This window comes from Neovison vison, chromosome 7 (assembly GCF_020171115.1).
Source record: "Neovison vison isolate M4711 chromosome 7, ASM_NN_V1, whole genome shotgun sequence".
Taxonomy (NCBI): Eukaryota; Metazoa; Chordata; class Mammalia; order Carnivora; family Mustelidae; genus Neogale; species Neogale vison.
Window position 1 is genome coordinate 35,818,199 of NC_058097.1, and position 21,287 is coordinate 35,839,485.

Here is a 21,287-nt window from a genome sequence, read left to right on the forward strand (position 1 = left end):
AGGGGGAAAGAAATTGGGCATACAGCTGAGGATCAAGTGAAATCACTTTTGTAAACTGGAGAGCACGGTGCAAATATGGGGTGTTCCTGTTAATTTTACACAATCTATTTGGGTAGGGAGTGGATGTACCCAGATGCCGAAATCCCTCTGCAATGCATTCTCCATAGAGCAGCCAGAACTCTTACCAGAGTATCCGTCAGATCACCTCTTTTTCCTTAAAAATGGCATCGGTATTACATAAATCTTAAACTTTCTATGAAAGATGGTTTTTAAGGCTTTGTTACCCCAGCAGTCTTCTTGCTAGCCACTTCCTCCCTCACACTGTGTGCTGAAGCATTATGTTCTATTTCTGCAGCACACAGAACTCTCTTTTGCCTCTAGAGCTGGGACTGCCCTCTTCTTGCATCACCTGACTCTCCCTCCTGGATTCCCCTCATCTTTCTGAATCCCCTGCCATCTCCTACCATGGCTGTTTCTGCCTAATCCTGAGGGTTTCAGACCAATATCCTCCCTTCAGTGAGGTCTTCCTGATGAAGTTTTAGAATATAAGTGAGGTTTGGTGGGGTGAGGTCTAGAAACGATGACCAAGAAAGAATTCTTGAGACATCTTTGGTGCAAAATGGTGGTTTATTAAAGCACAGGGACAGGACCCATGGGCAGAAAAAGCTGCTGCCTGGAGTTTTGAGGGGTTGCAGGTTATGTACCATGGAGGTGGGGGAAGTAAGGAAAAGGGAGGTTTCAACAGAACTTTCATATGCTAAAGAGGACCCAAAAGATATGGGATACCAGAGACCTTGCCATTGCCAAGGTCATCTTGCCCTTTAGCAAGATATTAACATTAAGATAGTTGGGAGATTCCTAAAGAATGTCATAATGTGTCCCACCCAGGAGTGGGGGTGAGGGAAGGTTGGAGGGAGTCAGCTTTTGCTTTGTTCTCAGCCAGCCTTCTGTTTCCTCCTCATTCCCATGGCTCCCCATGCAAAGAGGTTCCTGCTCTGGGATTCTCTTTCCTTAACGGTAATTACACCAGGTTCCGATTTTGCATTCACCTTGTGTTCTCTTGTTTACTATGTCTCTCTACCGCTGGACAAGAGCTCCACGAAGGAAGAGCTATGTTTATTTGTTCCCTTCTCATCCCACAGCCTCGCAATGGGCCTGGAGGCTCAAGAGGAAACTTGCTGAAAGAACTCAACCTTTTTACCAAATGCTAAAGAGTTCTTTCCTTTTGAAAGTTTAAGCTGCCCTCTAGTGGAAAGTACAATCCAAAAATTCAGGCCTGGCTTGCTTGCTTTGTTTTTGTTCTTGCTAATGGGGTCCCCAGACTTTCCAATCAGAGAAGCAAAGACCTAGCGTCTTGTCTGTCCCTGCAGCAGAGTGGACATTGTGGAATGCCTGCCTAGCCTGGGCCCACATGGAGTTCCCTAAAACAGCAGTGGAGGGACAATTTTCCCCCAGTGGGACCCCTCCTCAGCTCTGGAGCCTCTCCCTACCCTCTGTGATGGTCAGAATTTGCACTGTCTATTCTTTTTTTTTTTTTTTCTTTTAAGATTTTTAAAAAAAAAATTATTTATTTGACAGAGAGAGATCACAAATAGGCAGAGAGGCAGGCAGAGAGAGAGAGGAGGAAGCAGGCCCCCCACTGATCAGAGAGCCCGATGCAGGACTTGATCCCAGGACCCTGAGATCACGACCTGAGCCGAAGGCAGCGGCTCAACCCACTGAGCCACCCAGGCACCCCATGCACTGTCTATTCTTAGGGGCATTATTCAATGATGCATGAATCCACAGCATCCTGTCTAGCAGGTAGAAAGGAGTTCCAAAAAGCTGAACAAAATGGGGGATTTTATAAGCAGAAGGGGACAGGGGCAAGGAAAAAGTGTGACCTCATCTTTCTTTGGGGGCAGAAGGGGTCTATCAAGAGGATTACCTCCCTAGTGCTAACCAGGAAGTTCCAGATTTAATGGCTTACGATTATAGTCCTGTTCGATTAGGTATTAAATCTAGGTTTGGTGATGTGGATTTAGCTCAAGTGACTCCGGTTTGGGCCTGTTGTCTATTTATCTCTCTTAACACGTTATATATATAAAAAGAACAGCCTTAATTTAGTTTGTCTCTCTACTAAGTGGAGTTTAGTGCTCAGTGCTAGCTATGCCAAGATGAATGAGACGAAGTCCTTGTCTTCAGAGAACCTAGAGCATTGTCTCTGATGCAATGTCACAAGTCGATTAAATCTCTGAGATTGCAAACTGATGTTCAACAGATATGTTTATTTGGCTGGCCCAGTGTTTAAGTTTTTAAAATTAGTTGCCAACCTTTTAATATGGGAGATTTCTTATAAAAATTGGGTTTCTGACTTCTCTTGGAAAACCAACAAGGCAACACTGAGTCCCTCATTACTTCCCATAGGACTTACACAAGAATCCACTTCTTTTCTTATGTCACTTTCCTGGCCATTCTGGGCCTCTCTGCTTGAGACCCTGTAGTAGGAGCAACAAAAGGGGAGCAATTAATTTTGGAAGCAAGTGAGAGGGTGGGTGAAGTCTTCTCAGACAGGGTGACTTTCCAGATGCCATCTTGACAGCCTGAATGGGAGATGGTGGTGGCCCTATGGGACTGTGGCCAGGAAGGTGGGGTGAGAGTAGTGTCACGTATGCTGGAAGGTAAACTGCGCTTGGGTTTGGCCTTACAGCACAGCGAACGTGAATCTTGGGCAAGAATTCCAGGTCAAATGTTCCAGCTGGAAGATGAAAACTGAATTGGCCTCAGGAGAGATGTTATGTGTGAAGGGCTTTGTGTCAAATGTGAATGATGTTGTTTGGGGACTAGGGATCTTGTTGAAATGCAGACTCCCATCCAGCAGATCTGGAGGTGGGGTAGAGTCTCCGCATTTCTAACAAGTCCCTGGCTATACTTTGAGTTGTTGGGGCTTAGAACACAGGCTGCAATCTAGTGGGCCATGGGACAGATGTGGCCTAGGAAACAAGTTTTTCTGGGTTACATAGTGTTTAAGTTTTTTTTTTTATTTTTTAAAGATTTTATTTATTTATTTGACAGACAGAGATCACAAGTAGGCAGAGAGGCAGGCAGAGAGAGAGAGGAAGGGCGCTGAGCAGAGAGCCCGACACGGGGCTCGATCCCAGGACCCTGAGATCATGACCTGAGCCGAAGGCAGAGGCTTAACCCACTGAGCCACCAGGCGCCCCCATAGTGTTTAGGTTTTTAAAAAAATAGTTGTTACTTGTAAACCAGGCATTTTCCCATAAAAATCTGAATTTTTCCTCTTTACTTATCATTCTCTGTCATATCACTAAATTTTATTTTTATTGTTTTTCATAATAGACTCTTATTAATTGCCTTTTTCATTTGTTCATTGTGTATCCTCACAAGGCTGTGAATTCCACGCTGTCTTGTTTGCCCATTTCCCTTGAATCTAGTCTGGCACACAGTCTACACTCTATATGTTTATTATTTGTTAAGTGAATCAGCAAATCCACTTTCCTGTGCGCTCACAGTGATTGCCACAGTTCGTACCCGGCCCTCTTCACTCGCTTGTGTTACCTCCTGAGAAAGGTGGAGTCAGGACATGCCCTTGGGAAACCCCTAGGTTTAGGGAACCTGAGGGGAAGAGGAACCAGGGCAGGAAAGAAGACTAGGAGAGTGAGCACCCAGAGGCCAGTTGAGACTACAGAGGAGGGGTGCTGGGCAGCCAGTGCTCCTGTGAGGTGGAGGGTGATGGAGTGAGTCACTGGCCTTCAAGAAAGCAGGAGAGGAAGGCACTATAGAGAAGGAATGCATGTAGGCTGTATCTTAAGATTGCTACTGGGCTTTGGTGAGTTTTTTGGGGAAGGCAGTTAGTTTTGAATCCTTGTATAGACATAGTACAAGGATCTAGGGGTGGGAAAGAGAGCAAAGATATAAAAAAGGGTGGCTCAGTCCGTTGAGCATCTGGCTTCCCCTCAGGTCATGATCTTGGGGTCCTGGGATCGAGCCCTATCTTGGGCTCCCTGCGCAGCAGTGGGTCTGCTTCTCCCACTCCCTCTGTGATCTCTCTCGCTCTCAATCTCTCATATACATAAAAAAAATTAAAAATATATAAAAAAGAGTGGGTATAATGGGTGCCATCCCAACTTAGGATAGGTGGAAGATTGAGATAGGCCTGAAGTGGAAAGGAAGAAAGAAAGAAAAAAAAAATCCACTCCTTAGTATAAGGGAGAGGGGGCAGGGAAGGCAAACTCCCATGAAATAGGTGCAAATTACAGGTCTCCATTTAGGGGAAAAGTCTAAAAACATTTGATATAATTAAGCAAGTAATGAATAAACATTGATAAAGTTTTGGAAATGCATCCAGTTTAATGAACAATTTGTTATTAATGGAGTTTGCAGCAGCACAGGTATTTTGTCTCCAACTCTTGTGGCCTCCTGTCCTATTTCCAGAAGCACTGGCTTGGGTAATATATTGACAGCTGATGAAATATTTGGTAATTGAACAAGAAGAGAGCTATGTTGGCTCCAGGGCTGAGGGAGAAAGATGAGGAGAAATCCTGCTACCTGTGGTGTTTGTGGGCGGGAAGGTTAAAGGGACAATAATGAGAAAGCTAGCTTCATCTTCAAGGCCTGTTGCTTGTCTCGATTTTATTGTTTTGTGTGTTTTCACCTTGTGGAACTCAATAAATATTTGCTCAGTGAATGAATACATTTAAGGTCAGACACTGTACACAAGAGTCAAAGAAATCATATTTCCTAGAAAAGCTAGTGGAATTAAGTGCAGGTTTCCACAGATGCCTCCCCTGGCTCCATTTCATTTCAGTCACAAGGGATCTGAGGGACATTAGCCCGAGGTCTTCCTCCTAGCCAGTAAGTGGATACATTTTCCCTATGACAACACGGTGTAGCCTAACTGTCACAACCAGGCTCTTGTCCTTCTGTGGGACTCAGCCCACAGTGTGTTCTGGTAACCTCTTGCCATCACCCGCCCATCTCAGCTCTGATGGGTCATGGTCCTGCTGAAGCATAAAGGGGTGGTTTCTGGAGTTCGGCTGGTTTATAATCTTGGCTGTGCTGAGTTAGATTGGGCAATTTAGTTCACTTCTTGGTAACTCAGTTTCCTCAAATGTAAAATGAGAATAATAATATTTCCTCTCTCGTTGGATTTTTTTTGAAGATTGAATAAAATAATGCAGGTATGTAATATACAACACGATGATTATAGCTAATAGTGCTGTTTTATCTATAGAGGTTAAGAGACTAAATCCTCTCATCACAAGGAGAAAAATTTTTTTTCCTTTCTTCTTTTATTTTTATTGTATCTATCTTTGAAGATGGATATGAGCTGGACCTACTGTGGTAATCATTTCACAATATATGTAAATCAAATTGTCACACTGAATGCCTTAAACTTAAAGGATGATGTAGGTCAATTATTTCTCAGTAAAACTGGAAAAAAAAAGATAGTATAAGTAAAGCATGCGGGAGGGTGTCTTACACACAATACTCAATACATGTTATCAGTTATCATTGGAGATTACAGTTGCCTTTGATTAATAATTATGCATAAACCATACTTTTACTTACTAAATTTGATTTGACATTCTTTGAAAATATTATGTGTGCATACACAGCAAATGAGGGAGAGGTGGGGGGATGTTGAGAAAGACTGAGTCTTACTTGTAGTGATGAAAAATTCACAGCCCCTTAGGTCAATACACTATTACAACGGAAGATAAGTTTCTGACAGGTGAAGGACTTGCTCAAGGTAATACCACTAGTAATGGCGGAAACAAGTCTTTTTAAATTTTTTTTATTTTTTTAAAGATTTTATTTATTTATTTGATAGAGAGAGATCACAAGTAGGCAGAGAGGCAAGCAGAGAGAGAGAGGAGGAAGCAGGCTCCCTGCTGAGCAGAGAGCCCGATGCGGGACTCGATCCCAGGACCCTGAGATCATGACCTGAGCCGAAGGCAGCGGCTTAACCCACTGAGCCACCCAGGCGCCCAGAAACAAGCCTTAATACTGTTTTTTTGATCCCCAGTTCAGTGCCTCTAATGCTAACACCCATTTCCAGGCATGGCTTGGTAGTGTTTCAGAAGTCATCCCAGATTCTCTTCCAAGTTCAATGTTGTCCATGTTAGTCACAGCAAGCAAAACACCCAAGAGCCTGGGCGAGAACAGCAGCGGTTCGTCCGGCCAGTAGGTGGCGCAAAGGCGCTGTTACCCGGTGAGAGGCGGCCGGAGAGGGCGGAGCTCGTTCGGAAATGGGGCAACGTACGCTTTCCTTTAATTGGCCTGAGCGCCTCGGCCCACCATCCAGTCAGAAGCGTCTGCGTCACTTTGTTCCCGAGGTAGGCGGCTGCCCGCGGAAATTTGAAATGGCGGACGGATCGCTGGCGGGTGGCAGGCTGGGGTCGCAGGCAATGACAGCGCAGCAGGAGAGCACGGGCTGGGCGGTCGAGGAGGAGCCGGCGCCTCTGGAGAAAGGTGAGCACCCGTCTTGTCAGGCCGGAGGAGCAGCCTCCTAGCCGCCGACCGTGTCCGCGGTGGCTTGGGGCAGTCGGGACCCTCCGAGGGCGCCTGGGTCTCACAGGCCTTCCGGAGCGGCTGGCCAGGGTGGCGGCGGTGACTGTGAGAGGCACCCACCCCTCCTCAGAACGTCAAGGTCGGGAGGTACCCTGGGCCTCTCCCCTTCTCCTCGCCCCATCGGGCTTCAGCGTCCTTGACACTGAAAGGGGTTGTGCCCGCTCAGGAATTCCCAGCAGGGATGTCTGGGTGGGCTTCCGGATTGGTTTTTTTTTTTTTTTTTTTTTGCGTTCATCTGTGGAGAGACGTCTCCTCTTTTTCATCTCAATCTCAGAGGAAGCTCATGAATCCTTTCCCCAAAGAGAAGATAGTAAACTCTTGGCCTCGGTAGCTGACACGCCCAAAGTGAAGGGAGCCAGGGTGGGGCAGAGTCTAAAAATAGAGCCCAAGTGCAATTTTCAGTGCTGTGTACCTCTTTATGGAGATACCGTGATGATTTTCTTTCCTGATGTTTTAAGCTGTTCAGACTTTTCCTTTAACATTTTCAGTTGGATTATGTAGTGGAAAGAGTCCTGGCAAAGGGAGGAAACATACCTGTGATTTAATTCCACTGCTGATCCCTCTTGTGAACCGGCAAAAATCACTTGGCCTCAGTTTTCCTATGTGGAAAACAGAGCCAGTGATCCTACAGAATGGTGAAGATAAATTGAAATAATGTGTGAAAAGTAGTACTTTCAAAGTGGCTGTGAAGAATTGTGGCAAAGTCAGGTAGTCTTTGCTTTTTTATATTGTGTAAAAATACACATAAAGTTTGCCATCTTATACCATCTTAATCATTTTTAACTGTATAGTTCAGTGATTTTTTAAAAAAAATTTTTATATATTTATTTGACAGAGATCACAAGTAGGCAGAGAGGCAGGCAGAGAAAGAGGAGGAAGCAGGCTCCCTCTGAGCAGAGAGCCCGATACAGATACAGGGATCAATCCCAGGACCCTGGGATCATGACTTGAGCCGAAGGCAGAGGCTTTACCCCACGGAGCCACCCAGGTGCCCCTTCAGTGATGTTTAATATATTCACACTGTTGTGCAGCTTTCACCACCTTCCATCCGCATAACTCGTCTTCTTGTAAATTGAAACTCTGTACCCATTAGATAATAACTCCCCATCCTCCCCCTCTCAGCTCCTGGCTACCAGCATTGTACTTTCTGTCTCTATGACTTTGAGTACGGTGAGTACCTCATGTCAATGAATTCATACAGTATTTGTCTTCCCGTGACTGGCTTATTTCATTTAGCATCATGTCCTCAGGGTTCATCCATGGTGTAGCAGGTGTCAGCATTTCCTTACTTTTTAAGGTTGAAAAATATTCCTTTGTATAGAGATATCACCTTTTGCTTATCCATTCAACCACTGATGGACGCTTGGGTTGCTCCCACCTTTTAGCCATTGCGAATAATGCTTTTATGAACATGGGCGTAGAAATATGTTTTGGAGATCCTGCTTTCAGTTCTTTTGGATATATACTCAGAAGTGGAATTGCTGGGTCTTCTGGTAATTCTATTTTTAAGTTTTTGAGGGACCACTATACTGTTTGTTCTCCATAGCCCTGTACCATTTTTGTTGCCTATAGCAGTGTATAAGAGTTTCTGTTTATCCACATCCTCACCAACACTTGTTTCCTTGATAGTTTTTCTTATTTTTTTTTAAAGATTTTGTTTATTTATTTGACAGAGATCACAAGTAGGCAGAGAGGCAGGCAGAGAGAGAGGAGGAATCAGGCTCCCTGCCGAGCAGAGAGCCCGATGTGGGGCTCGATCCCAGGACCCTGAGATCATGACCAGAGCCGAAGGCAGAGGTTTTAATCCACTGAGCCACCCAGGCACCCCTTCTTATTGTTTTTGATAAAAGCTATCCCAATGGGTGGGAAGGGAAGGCATTATTCCTCTAATAAACATTTATATATACATTTATATATATAAACATTTATATATATATGGGTAAGTGATTGACAGATAATTTATTGAATTAATGAATTGAAACAGGCATGCTATCTTCATCTTCACTTTATAGGAGAGGAAGCTGAGGCACAGAGAGATTGCCACACAGCAGTGAGGTATTGATGTTTTCTGAGGCTCATGTGCTTTGGCATGTGAGCAGTAGACTTGAGTACACTATGGGTCATTTGTGGGATCAAGTAGTTCTGGTAGCCTGAATAGAGGCAAAGATTCGAAGGAAGGAGAAAATATGAGGAGCAGCGGACAGTGGGGTGGGGTGTGGTTGAGAGAAAGATTGCTGTTAATAACAGTCTCAGATATTCTCCCAGAAACAAACTGTGGAAACTATTTTGCCAGCTTAAATGTTACCCTCAGCATTGTTTATTTAGTAGTTGTTTTGTCTATTAAAAACATCATATTAGGGGCACCTGAGTGGCTCAGTGGGTTAAGCCTCTGTCTTTGGCTCAGGTCATGATCCCAGAGTCCTGGGATCGAGCCCTGCATCGGGCTCTCTGCTCAGCGAGGAGCCTGCTTCCCCCATCTCTCTGCCTGCCTCTCTGTCTACTTGTGATCTCTCTCTCTGTCAAATAATGAATAAAATATTAAAAAAAAAGAAAACATCATATTACACAGAATTAGATATGCCACTGATCAAATCATGCCTTATGAAACATCATTACATACAGCTCAAACCTAATGTGATTAGCATTTTGTAATCCTTTCTTTAGACACAGTCACTGAAATTGGTGAGGAGGAACCTTTAGTAAAGTACCTTTAGCCAAGTAAACCGTATGCATTATTAAGCATCTCTCATCCCTGTTTATTGAGGGACCATTGACAGACTGATATTGCAGAAAATTAAGGGCTGCTTCAGCTCATTTGTGAAGGAATGTAGGAAACTAGCTCCTAACTTTAATGCAGCTTTATGGAATTGTTTTGGGGAAAAAAATAACTGTAAACTATTTGACCATTGTAAGTTGGTAGCTATAGTAAGAATCATAACTTCATCCTTTGAAGGAGATTTTTAGTGATTGCCAGTGAATCAAAAAACCTTTTTTCTCTGCCTTCCTGAAAAACTTTACAGAACAACAAAGACTTAACCTATGAAAGATTTTAAGTTCTTATTGTTTCAAAGTAGAACTTGGATTTTGAGATATTTTCAAGTTTGGAAAACTGATTTCTTTTGACGGTGATAAAGGTAAATAAAGCATCACATCCAAATCCTTATTTGTATTTTGTTTAGAATTTCGGAGAAGTCTGTAAGCACTGGAAGTGTCTGGGATGGTTAAACCTGCTTATTTTTGTTCTTTTAGCTCTTTTCCCAGATGAAGATTCATGCAGTGATTGCAGCAATCATGATAAGCCAGGTTCTAGTTTACCAAGTTTTGTGCTTGAAGGAAAGACTCATTTTCCAGAAATATTCCAGACAAGTCAACTTTTGTTCTATGAGCGATTCAGAGCTTATCAAGATTACATTTTAGGTGAGTAGGTTTGTTGTTGTTTTTGTTGTTGCTGTTTGTTTGTTTTTCGTTTTGCTGCTTTTAATGTTTTCAGTTTACAAGTAGATTTCAGTCTCCAGATTGCCAGTTAGTTCTGAGAAATTGGATTTACTAACTTTTCTCTGCTTTATGCAGTCTCAATTCTTATTGTGTTTAATTTGTTTGTAGCTTGGATTTACTAACTTTTCTCTGCTTTATGCAGTCTCAATTCTTATTGTGTTTAATTTGTTTGTAGCTGACTGCAAGGCCTCTGAAGTAAGAGAATTCACAGCTGAGTTCTTGGAGAAGGTCCTTGAACCATCTGGATGGCGGGCAGTCTGGCACACTAATGTGTTTGAGGTGCTGGTTGAGGTAAATTTAATTCTGTTGTTAAGACATTTGTCTCTAGCTTAAAGCACTTTCCTTCAGACTGTTAGAGCCAAAGTGCTTATTTTTAATTAAAGTTTATGAGCTGATTGAAAATAGCATGTTTTTCACATCTAATTGTCATGGTGTATGAAGTGTTCCGCAAATTTTAAAGGCAGCCAAGGAAGAGCTACTCGGGAATTGAGGTGGTTAAAGTTCCAGTGTCCTTTGACAAGGAGAATGGATTATAAACCTATGAAGTGGAGGAGGTATTTGAGACCATTTAAAAAATAAAGAGACCTCATTATGAAGTCAACGGAGTTTCAATTAATTTTTTACCTTCTTAGTTGTAGCCCATTAAGTAGCTCAAACCAAACAGGCATTTTAAAACTGGCCTATTTTTTGCCTAACAAATTTGTAGATATGTGGTTAATCTCTTGATAATGTGTCCCATTGTCAAAAGTAAAAATGATCTTATTTTTCAACTGACTGGGCCTTTTACACTAAATTTGCACTCTAATTACAGCTGTGAATTTTTCTCAGTGTTTGTTAACTGGACCACAGAAAACCCTGTTAACCTAAAATGTTAAACCAGGGAGTGAGAATACAAGTTGTTGCTGCAGCTCTTTGAGAAAATGACATCATTTACTGGAGTGATTATGGATGAAGCAGTGGGTTGCAGCTGTTTCTGGTGACTTAAGTTTTGTATTATGTTAATATGTTTGGTGGCAGGAAAGGCCTATTAATTTGGTTATAATAGTGTTGTCATTGGTCGTGTCCTCCATACATATCCAACCCTCAACCTCCACCCTGATCCACTCTCCCAAAGTTGTCAAAGTCATTTTTTTTTAAAGATTTTATTTATTTATTTGACACAGAGAGAGAGATCACAAGCAGGCAGAGAGGCAGGCAGAGAGAGAGGGGGAAGCAGGCTCTCTGCTGAGCAGAGAGCCCCATGTGGGATTCGATCCCAGGACTCTGAGATCCTGACCTGAGCCAAAGGCAGAGGCTTAACCCACTGAGCCACCCAGGCAACCCCAAAGTCATTGTTTTAAAAGAGAAATGTGTCAAAAAAAAAAAAAAAGAGAGAGAGAGAGAGAAAGTTATCATTCTTCTGCTTAAAATCTCTAATGCATTGCATTTACCAAAGCCATGGTGTTGGCTTTGTGGCTTTTCATTGTCTAGAGAATACGAAATCCAAGCTCCTTCCAATGCCGTTTCTGTCTTCATCTCTTTGCCCTTTACTCTCCCCTCATGGCCTGCTGCCCCTCCCCCGCCCATTTCTTTCCTTCGGTTCCAGCAAAAAATACTGCCTCTCGGCTGCTCCAGCAGCCAAGCTTTTCTCTGCCACAGGGCCTTTTTACCTTCCTGCTCTTCAGATGGCTGCTTCCCTTTCATCCTGTACATCACAGCTAAGAAGTGACTCTGACCATCCCAGCAAAACCAGACCACTACCCCTGTTTGTTATGCTTTGTCACATGCCCATCACCATCTTGTTTGTTTGTCTCAATTACAGTGTAAGCTCCATTTGGGTAAGAGCCAGGCCTTTCTTGTTTATTTTCTATATTATGGAAGAAGGCTCCCTGTTCCCATTACCTGCATAATAAAATCAAGCTATTAGTAGTGTTTTGTATGTATCTTAATTTTGATTTCCATGTAAGTCACATTATTTTAAATTTCAGGTCACAGATGTGGACTTTGCAGCCTTGAAGGCAGTGGTGAGGCTTGCAGACCCATACCTCTGTGAATCTCAAGTGAGCTCTTTTACCTTGGAATGTATGAATGAGCTCCTCGATCTGAAGGAACATCGGTTGCCCCTGCAGGAGCTGTGGGTGGTGTTTGATGATTCTGGAATATTTGACCAGACAGCCCTTGCAATTGAGCATGTCAGGTAGGAAAAGAGGAGAGTTGATAAAAATAACCTTGTCGCCAGAAACTATGGATGAAATGCAGTAATTCTAGTTTGTGTTATATACCCAGATTTAAAATTCATACTGTAAATTTGGTCATTGCAGTATTTTAAAATATTCAAAAATAGGGGAATCTTTTTTAAATTAAAAAGATTTAAAAAACATTTTAAATTTTCATTTGAGATAATTTCAGACTTACAGAGAAGTTGAAAAAAAAAATACAAAGAATTCCTGTGTGGCTTTCATTCAGTATACCCAAATGTTAACAAAAGATAGGAGATTCTTTGATTTGCATATGTTTAGAAACCCTTAAAAGTTCTGGATGCTGGGCGCCTGGGTGGCTCAGTGGGTTAAGCCGCTGCCTTCGGCTCAGGTCATGATCTCAGGGTCCTGGGATCGAGGCCCGCATCGGGCTCTCTGCTCAGCAGGGAGCCTGCTTCCTCCTCTCTCTCTGCCTGCCTCTCAGCCTGCTTGTGATCTCTGTCTGTCAAATAAATAAATAAAATCTTAAAAAAAAAAAAAAAAAAGTTCTGGATGCTAAGGCTTATGGTTGATGTACTTGAATATGAGGAAAGAAGAGAAAGTGCACCATGTCTTGTGCACTGATAAGACATATATGTATTTTTTCAAGATCTTTAAAAAAATTTATTTGCCAGGTAGAGATCACAAGTAGGCAGAGAGAGAGGAGGAAGCAGGCTCCCCAGAGGGCCAGATGATGCAGGGCTCAATCCCAGGACCCTGATCTAGATCAGGGCCTGAGCTGAAGACAGAGGCTTTAACCCCACAGAGCCACCAAGGCGCCCCTATTTCTCAAGAATGTATCTGGCCAAAGAAGATTTCTTCTTAGGTCATTTCCAGGATCCTTAGGGGATATGTTCATGCCTTTCAACCTTTTTTGGCATACTTGATTTCCACTTGAATATGTGCTCTTCTTGTCCTTTCAGTGAGGAGGAACGCTCCTACCTGGATTAAACAGTATACCTTTTTTTTTTTTTTTTTCTTTTTTAAATTTTAATTACAGTATAGGTAACATACAGTGTTATATTAGTTCCAGGTATACAATATAGTGATTCAGCAGTTCCATACATCACCCTGTGTTCATCAAGGGAGCACTCCTTAGCTCTCATCACCTATTTCATCCATCCCCCCATCACCTCCCCTTTGATAACGATCATCAGATAGATCTTTTGTCATGTATTTCCTGATACAGGTACTTCTGTTGGATCTTCTGTGTTATAAGTATATTCACTAAGGAAGGCTGACTTTTGTCTATTTAAAAATGGACTTCTATTTCTCTAGGAACTGGGAGATTTCCTAGAGAACTCTCTATGAACTAGCGTGGCTTAGTGTCTTGTAGTTTTCAGTTTTTTTTTTTTAAGATTTTATTTATGTATTTGACAGACAGAGATCACAAGTAGGCAGAAAGGCAAGCAGAGAGAGAGAGGAGAAAGCAGGCTCCCCGCTGAGCAGAGAGCCCGATGCGGGGCTCGATTCCAGGACCCTGAGATCATGACCTGAGCCGAAGGCAGAGGCTCAACACACTGAGCCACCCAGGCGCCCCTAGTTTTCAGTTTTTGTACCATTAGTGAGTTAACCTGGTTTTGCTGAGCTTAATTTGAATGCTCTACAAAGAAGCAGGGTATCTCAGGCCCTGCTTCCAAGATGTTATGGAAAATTTCTAATTGCACCCAAGAAATTTTAACCCTATATGTTCAGCATTAGGCCTAGCAATATAAATCTAAAGAACTGGCCTCTGTCCAGAACCAATATAATTAATTCTCTTATGTTTTTCTCACTTGAAAAAAAATCTTTCAATGGAAGTATTTGAAGGTAAAGGGATAATTGATGAGTTTAGGAAATTAAGAATCAGGGAGCTAATCTCTAGGGGTATTGAAGTTGGTAGAAAGACTAGTATTTAGAATTAGTAATGGTATTATTTGAAGGTGAGCCTGGCAAATTTATTCTTCATTTTGAGGGCTCAGATTCTGGTTAATGCCCAGAAAAGTTCAAATTATGCAGGTTCTCATTTGTTTACTCAATGAATATTCAAGTGCTGGGTCCTGAGTTGAGGGGTAGATGTGACTGGAGCATGAAGCTGATACAATCACCATCACCAGGGACTGTCAATCTAGAGGTGGGAGATGAATCCTAATCACACAAAAGTGCATATGTGATTGGAAACTGCAACGAGTGCAGTGAAGAGGCAGGTCCTAAGGCTAGGTTAGGTGGCAATTACATGGTTGTCTCTTGAGGAGATGGCATTTGAACTTGGATCTGAAATATTGGCTAGGTGAAAGGGGCTGTGGCAGGGGTAGGGAGGGAACAGGTTCGGGAGCTGAATGAATTTAAGGTGCTGAAAGGCCAGTGTGGCTGGAACAGACAGTAATGGAGGAGGCTTAGGAAACCAGCTTAGAGGTTGTCAAGAGTTAGAAGATGTAGGGCTTTGCCAGCAGGTTAGTCATTTTTGTCTTTAAGCATCAAAATGTTTTTATTCAAAGGTGAATAAGATCAGCTTTGTATTTTGGAAAACAAATGCAGGGAGATGGACTAGGAAGCCCAGGTTAGGGACAAGAGAGTGGACTAGAGTGGGGTATGGAGAGGACACATGGAGGCTTCCTGAGAAGGTAGGATGGCTGGGACCTGGTGGTAGAGTAGAGCTGGGGGATGTGGAGATAATGAGTGGATATGGCAGAAGTCAAGGTTTCTGTCGTGGGGGAATAAACACCAGAGGAGGTGCAGATGTGAAAGATGTAGGAATGTCCAGAACAGTACTGGTGAGCTTACTACTTGAGGGGGTCTTAAAATGTAAGTATAAGATCACCAGGTGGAGAAGGCAGACAGCCTGCCAGCATGTCGCATGGAGGCTTGAAAGAGCTTCTGAAATGGGAGTTTGCATAAAAGAGCTCTGAAGTTAAGAGAAGTGCTCTAGAGCCAGATTGCGAACCCATGGAATACCTCCACACTCAGGATTTTGAACTTCATTCTGGGGGTAGGAACCAGTAGTTTGTTTTTTTTTTTTACTGAGTAAAGGCATGCTCAGGTTCCTTTTTCTTTTTCTTTTTTTTTTTTTCTTTAAGATGACACTAGAGGGGGCACAGTCTTTTAAGCCTCTGCCTTCGGTCCAAGGCCAAGGTCCTGATATGGACCCCTGCATTGGGCCCTCTGGTTGGCTGGCAATCTGCTCCTTCTTTCCCCTGCTCTTGCTTGCTCTCTCTCCTTCTAAAAAAAAAAAAAAAAAAAAAACTTAAAAAAAAAAAAAAAGCCGAACAACAACGTAAAAAGATGACTCTAGAGGGTGAAGAGACTGGCAGTCTAATCTTTAAAGATTAAGAGATGGCTTCATTTTCACTGCTCCTTTTCACAGCAGAACTTCCTGGCAGAGTTTTGTGTAGTCTCAGTCTGCACTTCGTGGTATTTCAGTAATGCTTCTGCCCCACAGCACCACTGAAGCTGTGCTTGAGGTCATCAAAGTCCTCCTTGTTCTCCTTCCCCATCATCTCTCTTGATGAAAGCAAGATCTCATCTTGCTTTCCCTCTTGGTCACATTCTAGTTATTTGGTCATTGCCATCTTCTTAACACACTCTCCTCCCATCTTCTTAGTCATCTTGGCTCTTGCTCAAAACTTTAAAATGTTGGAGTTACCCAGGGATCCATCCTAGGCTAGCTACCCTTCCCTCTATTTAATCAGCCTTGGAAGCACATTAGAATCACCTGGGAATTGTTTTTTTATAAGAGTATTCCAACTAATACATGAGGAAAGAATGATAGGATCAGAATATCAATATTTTACAACCTGTAATAAAGTTTCTAGGCAATGATCATGATTGGCTGCTACAACCATTGGTTGAAAACTCATAGGGAACTTTATAGTGGATGGATCAGGCTGACAAAACTGAATCCACTGGTTTCTTAACCTCATCATCAGAAGAGATGACCAAGTGTCATATACTTCCTAATGGAAGTACGTTGTGTCTCCTTTTAAGTATCCTTGCCACAAAAAATAAACAAACAAACAAAAAAACAAACAAAAAAATGAAAAAACTTTCCTAAAGCTGATCAAGTCTTTAGATCTTACTATTTACCAGAAGTGAAAGAAACAGAAGAACATGTTAGATGACCCCACGAAGATGGAATCAATAAAATTCAGAGTGTGGAAAACTTAAATAAATTGCAAGGAGAAAAGGAGGGAAGGATAATTTATAGAATAAAAGTGATTTAGTTAAGCGCAGTGTCTGACCCTTGTTTGGATCCTTATTTGAACAAGCCAATGCTAAAACAACAACAGCAACAATAGCAGAAGAGACAAACAGGGAAAATTCAACACTAACTGGATGTTTGGATATTAAAGAATTTTAACTTTTTCTTGATATAAAGATTTATTTTAGAGCTACATACTAAAATTTGTGAATGATATGTTTGACATTTGCTTTAAAGTAATCCAGTGTCGGCATGGTGGGTGTGGGGAGCAAAGAAGTGAGTGGGTAAGGTAGAGACGAAATAAGATTGCCTATGCGTGGATCATTGTTGAAGCTGGGTGATGCAGCTTCATCATAGTATCATGGTATTCATGGTACTATTTGCTCTTGTATATGTCTGAAATTTTCCATAATAAAAATTTGTTAATTACTTGGATAGGTTTAAAAAAATTAGATTCTGTATCTACCTCCCACACTTCCCCAAAGATTCTGATTTATTGGTCTAGAATAGGTTTGAGAACCAATTTTTAAAAGCTTCCAAGACGGCTCTAACAGGTAGCTGGCTTTGAGAACTGCTGCCTTATATTATTTCCCTAGATGATCTCATCTGTTGCTTTAATGTCATCAGTAAGCTGACAACTCCCAGATTTATATCTTTAGCCCTGACCTTTCCCTCGGGCTCTGGGTTTGTTATATTCATCTTTACTCTTGACATCATCCACTTGGAGGTCAGATAGGCATCTCAATTCAAACATGGAGAAAACAACTCTGTTTTTAACCTAAACCTGTTTCTCTCCAAGTCTTTTCTGTCTTAATAAATGGCACTACCATCCACCCAATTATAGATGGTCAATAAAACTTTTCTCTTTTTTTGATTTTATTTATTTAGAGCATGAGCTTGTGGGGGGAGGGATAGAGGGAGAGGGAGAAGCAGATGCCTCACTCAGTCGACCTGGGACTCTATCCCAGGACTCCAGGATCATGATCTGAGCTGAAGGCAGACATTCCACAAACTGAGCCACCCAGGCACCCCAATAAATAGTTCTAATTAAAGATCATAATGGAACCAGTATTATAGAAAAATTTCTTTGGCTAATCCATAGAAGTTCTATGACTCATGACTGAAGTCTAGCATTTATGCAGCTTTCTCTATTGTAGCTGATACATTTGTTTCGATTTAGTCTAGCTTGCACACCTCCAGAACCCTAACACCGAGCCAGTGATTAAATTTGAATGAATTGAATTTGTATTTCAGGTTTTTCTATCAAAACATTTGGAGGAGCTGGGATGAAGAAGAGGAGGATGAGTATGATTATTTTGTCCGATGTGTTGAACCTCGATTGAGATTGTAAGTTAGTGACCTGTGCGTGTTGGAAAAATAGCTGCCCTGGTTTAATTTTACCCATCTGGTGTATATATACTTCAGGGGCCCACAGAACAGGCCACCATACAAATAGTATAACCCATTAAAAAGTTATTAAATGAAACTTGTGCAAGTGCAGAGAAACCTACTTTTAGTTTATAAAGTGAGTAACAGCAGAGTTCAGGCACACTGAAGTTAAAGAGCTAATTTTTATAAAATAAAACTCAGTTGAGCTGAGGTGTTAAAAAAAAAAAACTCCCTGTGTTAAATTCAAAGACAGTTGTTTGAAAAATAGTGAAATTAGTTGAATTATAGAAGACTTCTTTTGTTTTAATTTTTTAAAACAGAACTTTAAAAAATATTTGGCTTTATTCTAAATTCCTATAGTAAAACATACTAGGTTAAACTAACAGAATTATTTCAGGGTGTTTTGTCAAGTTCTTGTCCTTGAATCCTATTTGACAAATGGATGAAAATATGAAACAGTTAATATTGGTGGTGCATAAAAATTTCCTAAATAGTGAAACACATTCTTTTTCTAATTTGTCATATTTTAATAGGGAAAAATGCTTACGTTACACAAAACCCTAGCTTAATGGTGCAACCCAAGTAATTGTTTTGTACTGATTTTGTTAAATGTGGCATTCACATTTCCACTAGATGGTACTCTAAGACTAGGTAATTTTTCTTGTATTCATAAATGGTAATTTAAGGGCAGTGCTGCTATAAGAATAAAATTAGAATTGGCACTCCAAAAAATTTTGTAGAAGGTAATTTTTTTTTTCCTGTGTGAAAGATGATTTGGTTACATAAGATAAGGCAGTAACCCATTACATTTTTGTGGAACCCAGTTAGATTTAGTAAGTTTCTCTTGGTTTATATAGTAAATAAGAAGTAAAAAAAAAATATATATATGTGAAAAGTCTGGTTAATGGTTCTACCTGATTTAGAATTATATATGATTTTTATTTAGCCTTTCCAATTTTTCCATTGTGCATTTCCTATTTTCCCATAGTGTATTCAGTAAAATGCCAGGATTTCAATAAGCTTGCATATTTTCTAGTTTTGGTATACTTGGCCTTAGAAAGCAATGATTGGTTTTGACTGAAGTGAAATGTTATCGTAGGTGAGTATTGTGTATCTAGCAAATTGATCTTGGAAAGGAATGTATTCTGATTTGACAGCTTTACATGTTTAAACAACAAGAAATGATTTACATACATACTTTGTACATCAGTGGCAGATGGGAAAGCATAAGGGAGGAATTGTTTTCAGTTTCGGAGAAGAAACTATGGTACTTGGTAGGGAAACTGGAATGTTATCAAATGCAGGCAGACTCTTTATAAAAGGTCCCTGGGCAAGATAGGTGTACTGTTATCAACAGGCGGGATTTAAAGGGAATCAAACCATATTGTCTTGATTTTGCACTGTGAGGTGTATGTTTTTCCTTTTTAATTCAAAAGGCTGTGCTTCGAAGCTGTGTCTGAGACACAGGTGTTGGTTCATTGCTTTTAGACCACAAAGTATCACTTTAATGAAAAGAAATAAGCTGATTGGCATGGATATTGGAAATGCTAAGAAACTTATTTTAAAATTTGAGTCTTAATCTTCATAACTTAATAGACCTGATCAAGCAGTCAGTGGTTTGGTTCCCAATTTTTTGTTTGCAGAGTGGATTTCTAGAATATCTTTAAATGAGTATGGATTAACCAAAGCAGACAAAATCCATGCTTTTCAAGCTTCACCTAATTCATTTAGTTGAAAAGTGGAAAAAAATTATTTTTTATTCATTTTAAATACTGTTTGAATGTTAACTGTAATTTCATGTAAATTTGTTTAGGACGTAGTTCTGTTTTTTCCCCCCATCTTATTTAGAGCATGACTAAGTTGAAAAAACATCATCTAAGGCAATAGTTTTCAGCCTTGACTGCGCATTAGAATCCCCAAGGAACTTTAAAAAAAAACCTCTCTACTTCTAGAGATCAATTTAATTGGTCTGAATGGGGACCTAAGCATTTGTATTTTTAAAAGCTCTCCAGTGATTCTAATATGCAGTCAAGGTTGAAAAACTCTGGCCTCAGGCATAGCTAGTCAATAAACTTTTAACGAGAAATGAAGCAATTATTTAAAACTATAGGTAATGACAAGAATATTGCAGTTTATTTTCAAATCCATTAATTTCACATCTGTTAACGTGATTGTACTACATTAATAAATTATTATATTCCATCTAGAAATACTTTTTGTTCTATCTATATGTTTGAGAAGGTATATAAACTAATAATAAATTTTAAGTGCCAATAAGGTTGTCCAATACAAGGTTATTTTGTTTTAATCACTTTCTAGTTTAGTAATGGCAGCTTTATATATTTTTTTTCTGCAACTCTCAAAGCCTTACATTTTTGAAACATACTGTAATAATCTTCCTGAGGGAATATTCAGCATAATTTTGTGTTGTAGTGCTTTAAATGTGAGGAAGGACTAAAGCCAATGCTTAAATCATTTTTAATTTTTGATCCTATAAATATGGTAATCTTAAAAATTATTATGAATACTATTAGGATACTTCCCTCCCCACCCTGCCCCACACTCCCAGATTGTTGCCTGACATCTGCTTATTAAGATTTTGAGTCTAATATATGAGAACATAAGTTTTTATTAAATAATGATACAAATGATAAAACATGATCTCTCAGTGTTTCTAAAGCACAAATCTAAGGACAACACCCAGCAACTCCCCAAAGCAAGAAACATTAGTGACTTTAACGAAGTGGTCCTTAAAACTTTAAATAGCTTCCACTTATAATAGAGTGCTATTCAGAAAGACTTTACATGTACGTGAGTTATGTACGATAAAATGCTTTTTTTCTTCCTGGTCTTTGAGGACTAAATGCGCTGTTTTAATGATAAGAAAATGTGTCAGAAAGGCAGTGGATTTTAATTTGCTTTTAAACTTTCAGGCATTATGATATCCTTGAAGACCGAGTTCCTTCAGGACTTGTTGTTGATTACCGCAATCTGTTGTCCCAATGTGAGGAGAGTTACAGGACATTTTTAAATCTGAGAAGCAGTTTGTCAAATTGTAACTCTGATTCCGAGCAGGAAAACATCTCCATGGTTGAAGGATTAAAATTATATTCAGAGATTGAACAGCTGAAACAAAAGCTAAAACTCATTGAGAATCCTTTGTTGAGGTATGTGTGTCTTTGTTATTCCTAGTTAGTTGGCATCTTTTCTAACCTGCTGTCTTACTAAGAACTGACAGGTCTTTTGGTTTCTCTAAGATATGTGTTCGGTTATCAGAAGAATTCGAATATCCAAGCAAAGGGCATTCGTCCAAATGGTCAGAAGGTCATGCATGTGGTCTCCTCCACCATGATGACTGGTCTGCTGCAGTCTCTGCTCAGGGACAGGCTTTGTCAGGAGCCTTGTAAGGAGGAAACAGAAATTCAGGTAAAAGGAGT

At 40.6% G+C, this 21,287-nt stretch overlaps 1 protein-coding gene across 1 annotated transcript in view; it reads left to right on the plus strand.

Moving 5' to 3' along the window:
• The first annotated feature begins 6,359 nt into the window (after nucleotides 1-6,359).
• Nucleotides 6,360-21,287, plus strand: part of SHCBP1 (SHC binding and spindle associated 1) — a 29,847-nt gene continuing 14,919 nt past the window's right edge. The window contains exons 1-7 of the mRNA XM_044256223.1: nucleotides 6,360-6,474; nucleotides 9,823-9,990; nucleotides 10,244-10,359; nucleotides 12,036-12,244; nucleotides 17,716-17,808; nucleotides 20,784-21,017; nucleotides 21,108-21,276. Of these exons, the coding sequence (XP_044112158.1) occupies nucleotides 6,366-6,474; nucleotides 9,823-9,990; nucleotides 10,244-10,359; nucleotides 12,036-12,244; nucleotides 17,716-17,808; nucleotides 20,784-21,017; nucleotides 21,108-21,276 (1,098 nt within the window). The 5' untranslated portion in view covers nucleotides 6,360-6,365. The remainder of the gene's footprint in view (nucleotides 6,475-9,822; nucleotides 9,991-10,243; nucleotides 10,360-12,035; nucleotides 12,245-17,715; nucleotides 17,809-20,783; nucleotides 21,018-21,107; nucleotides 21,277-21,287) is intronic.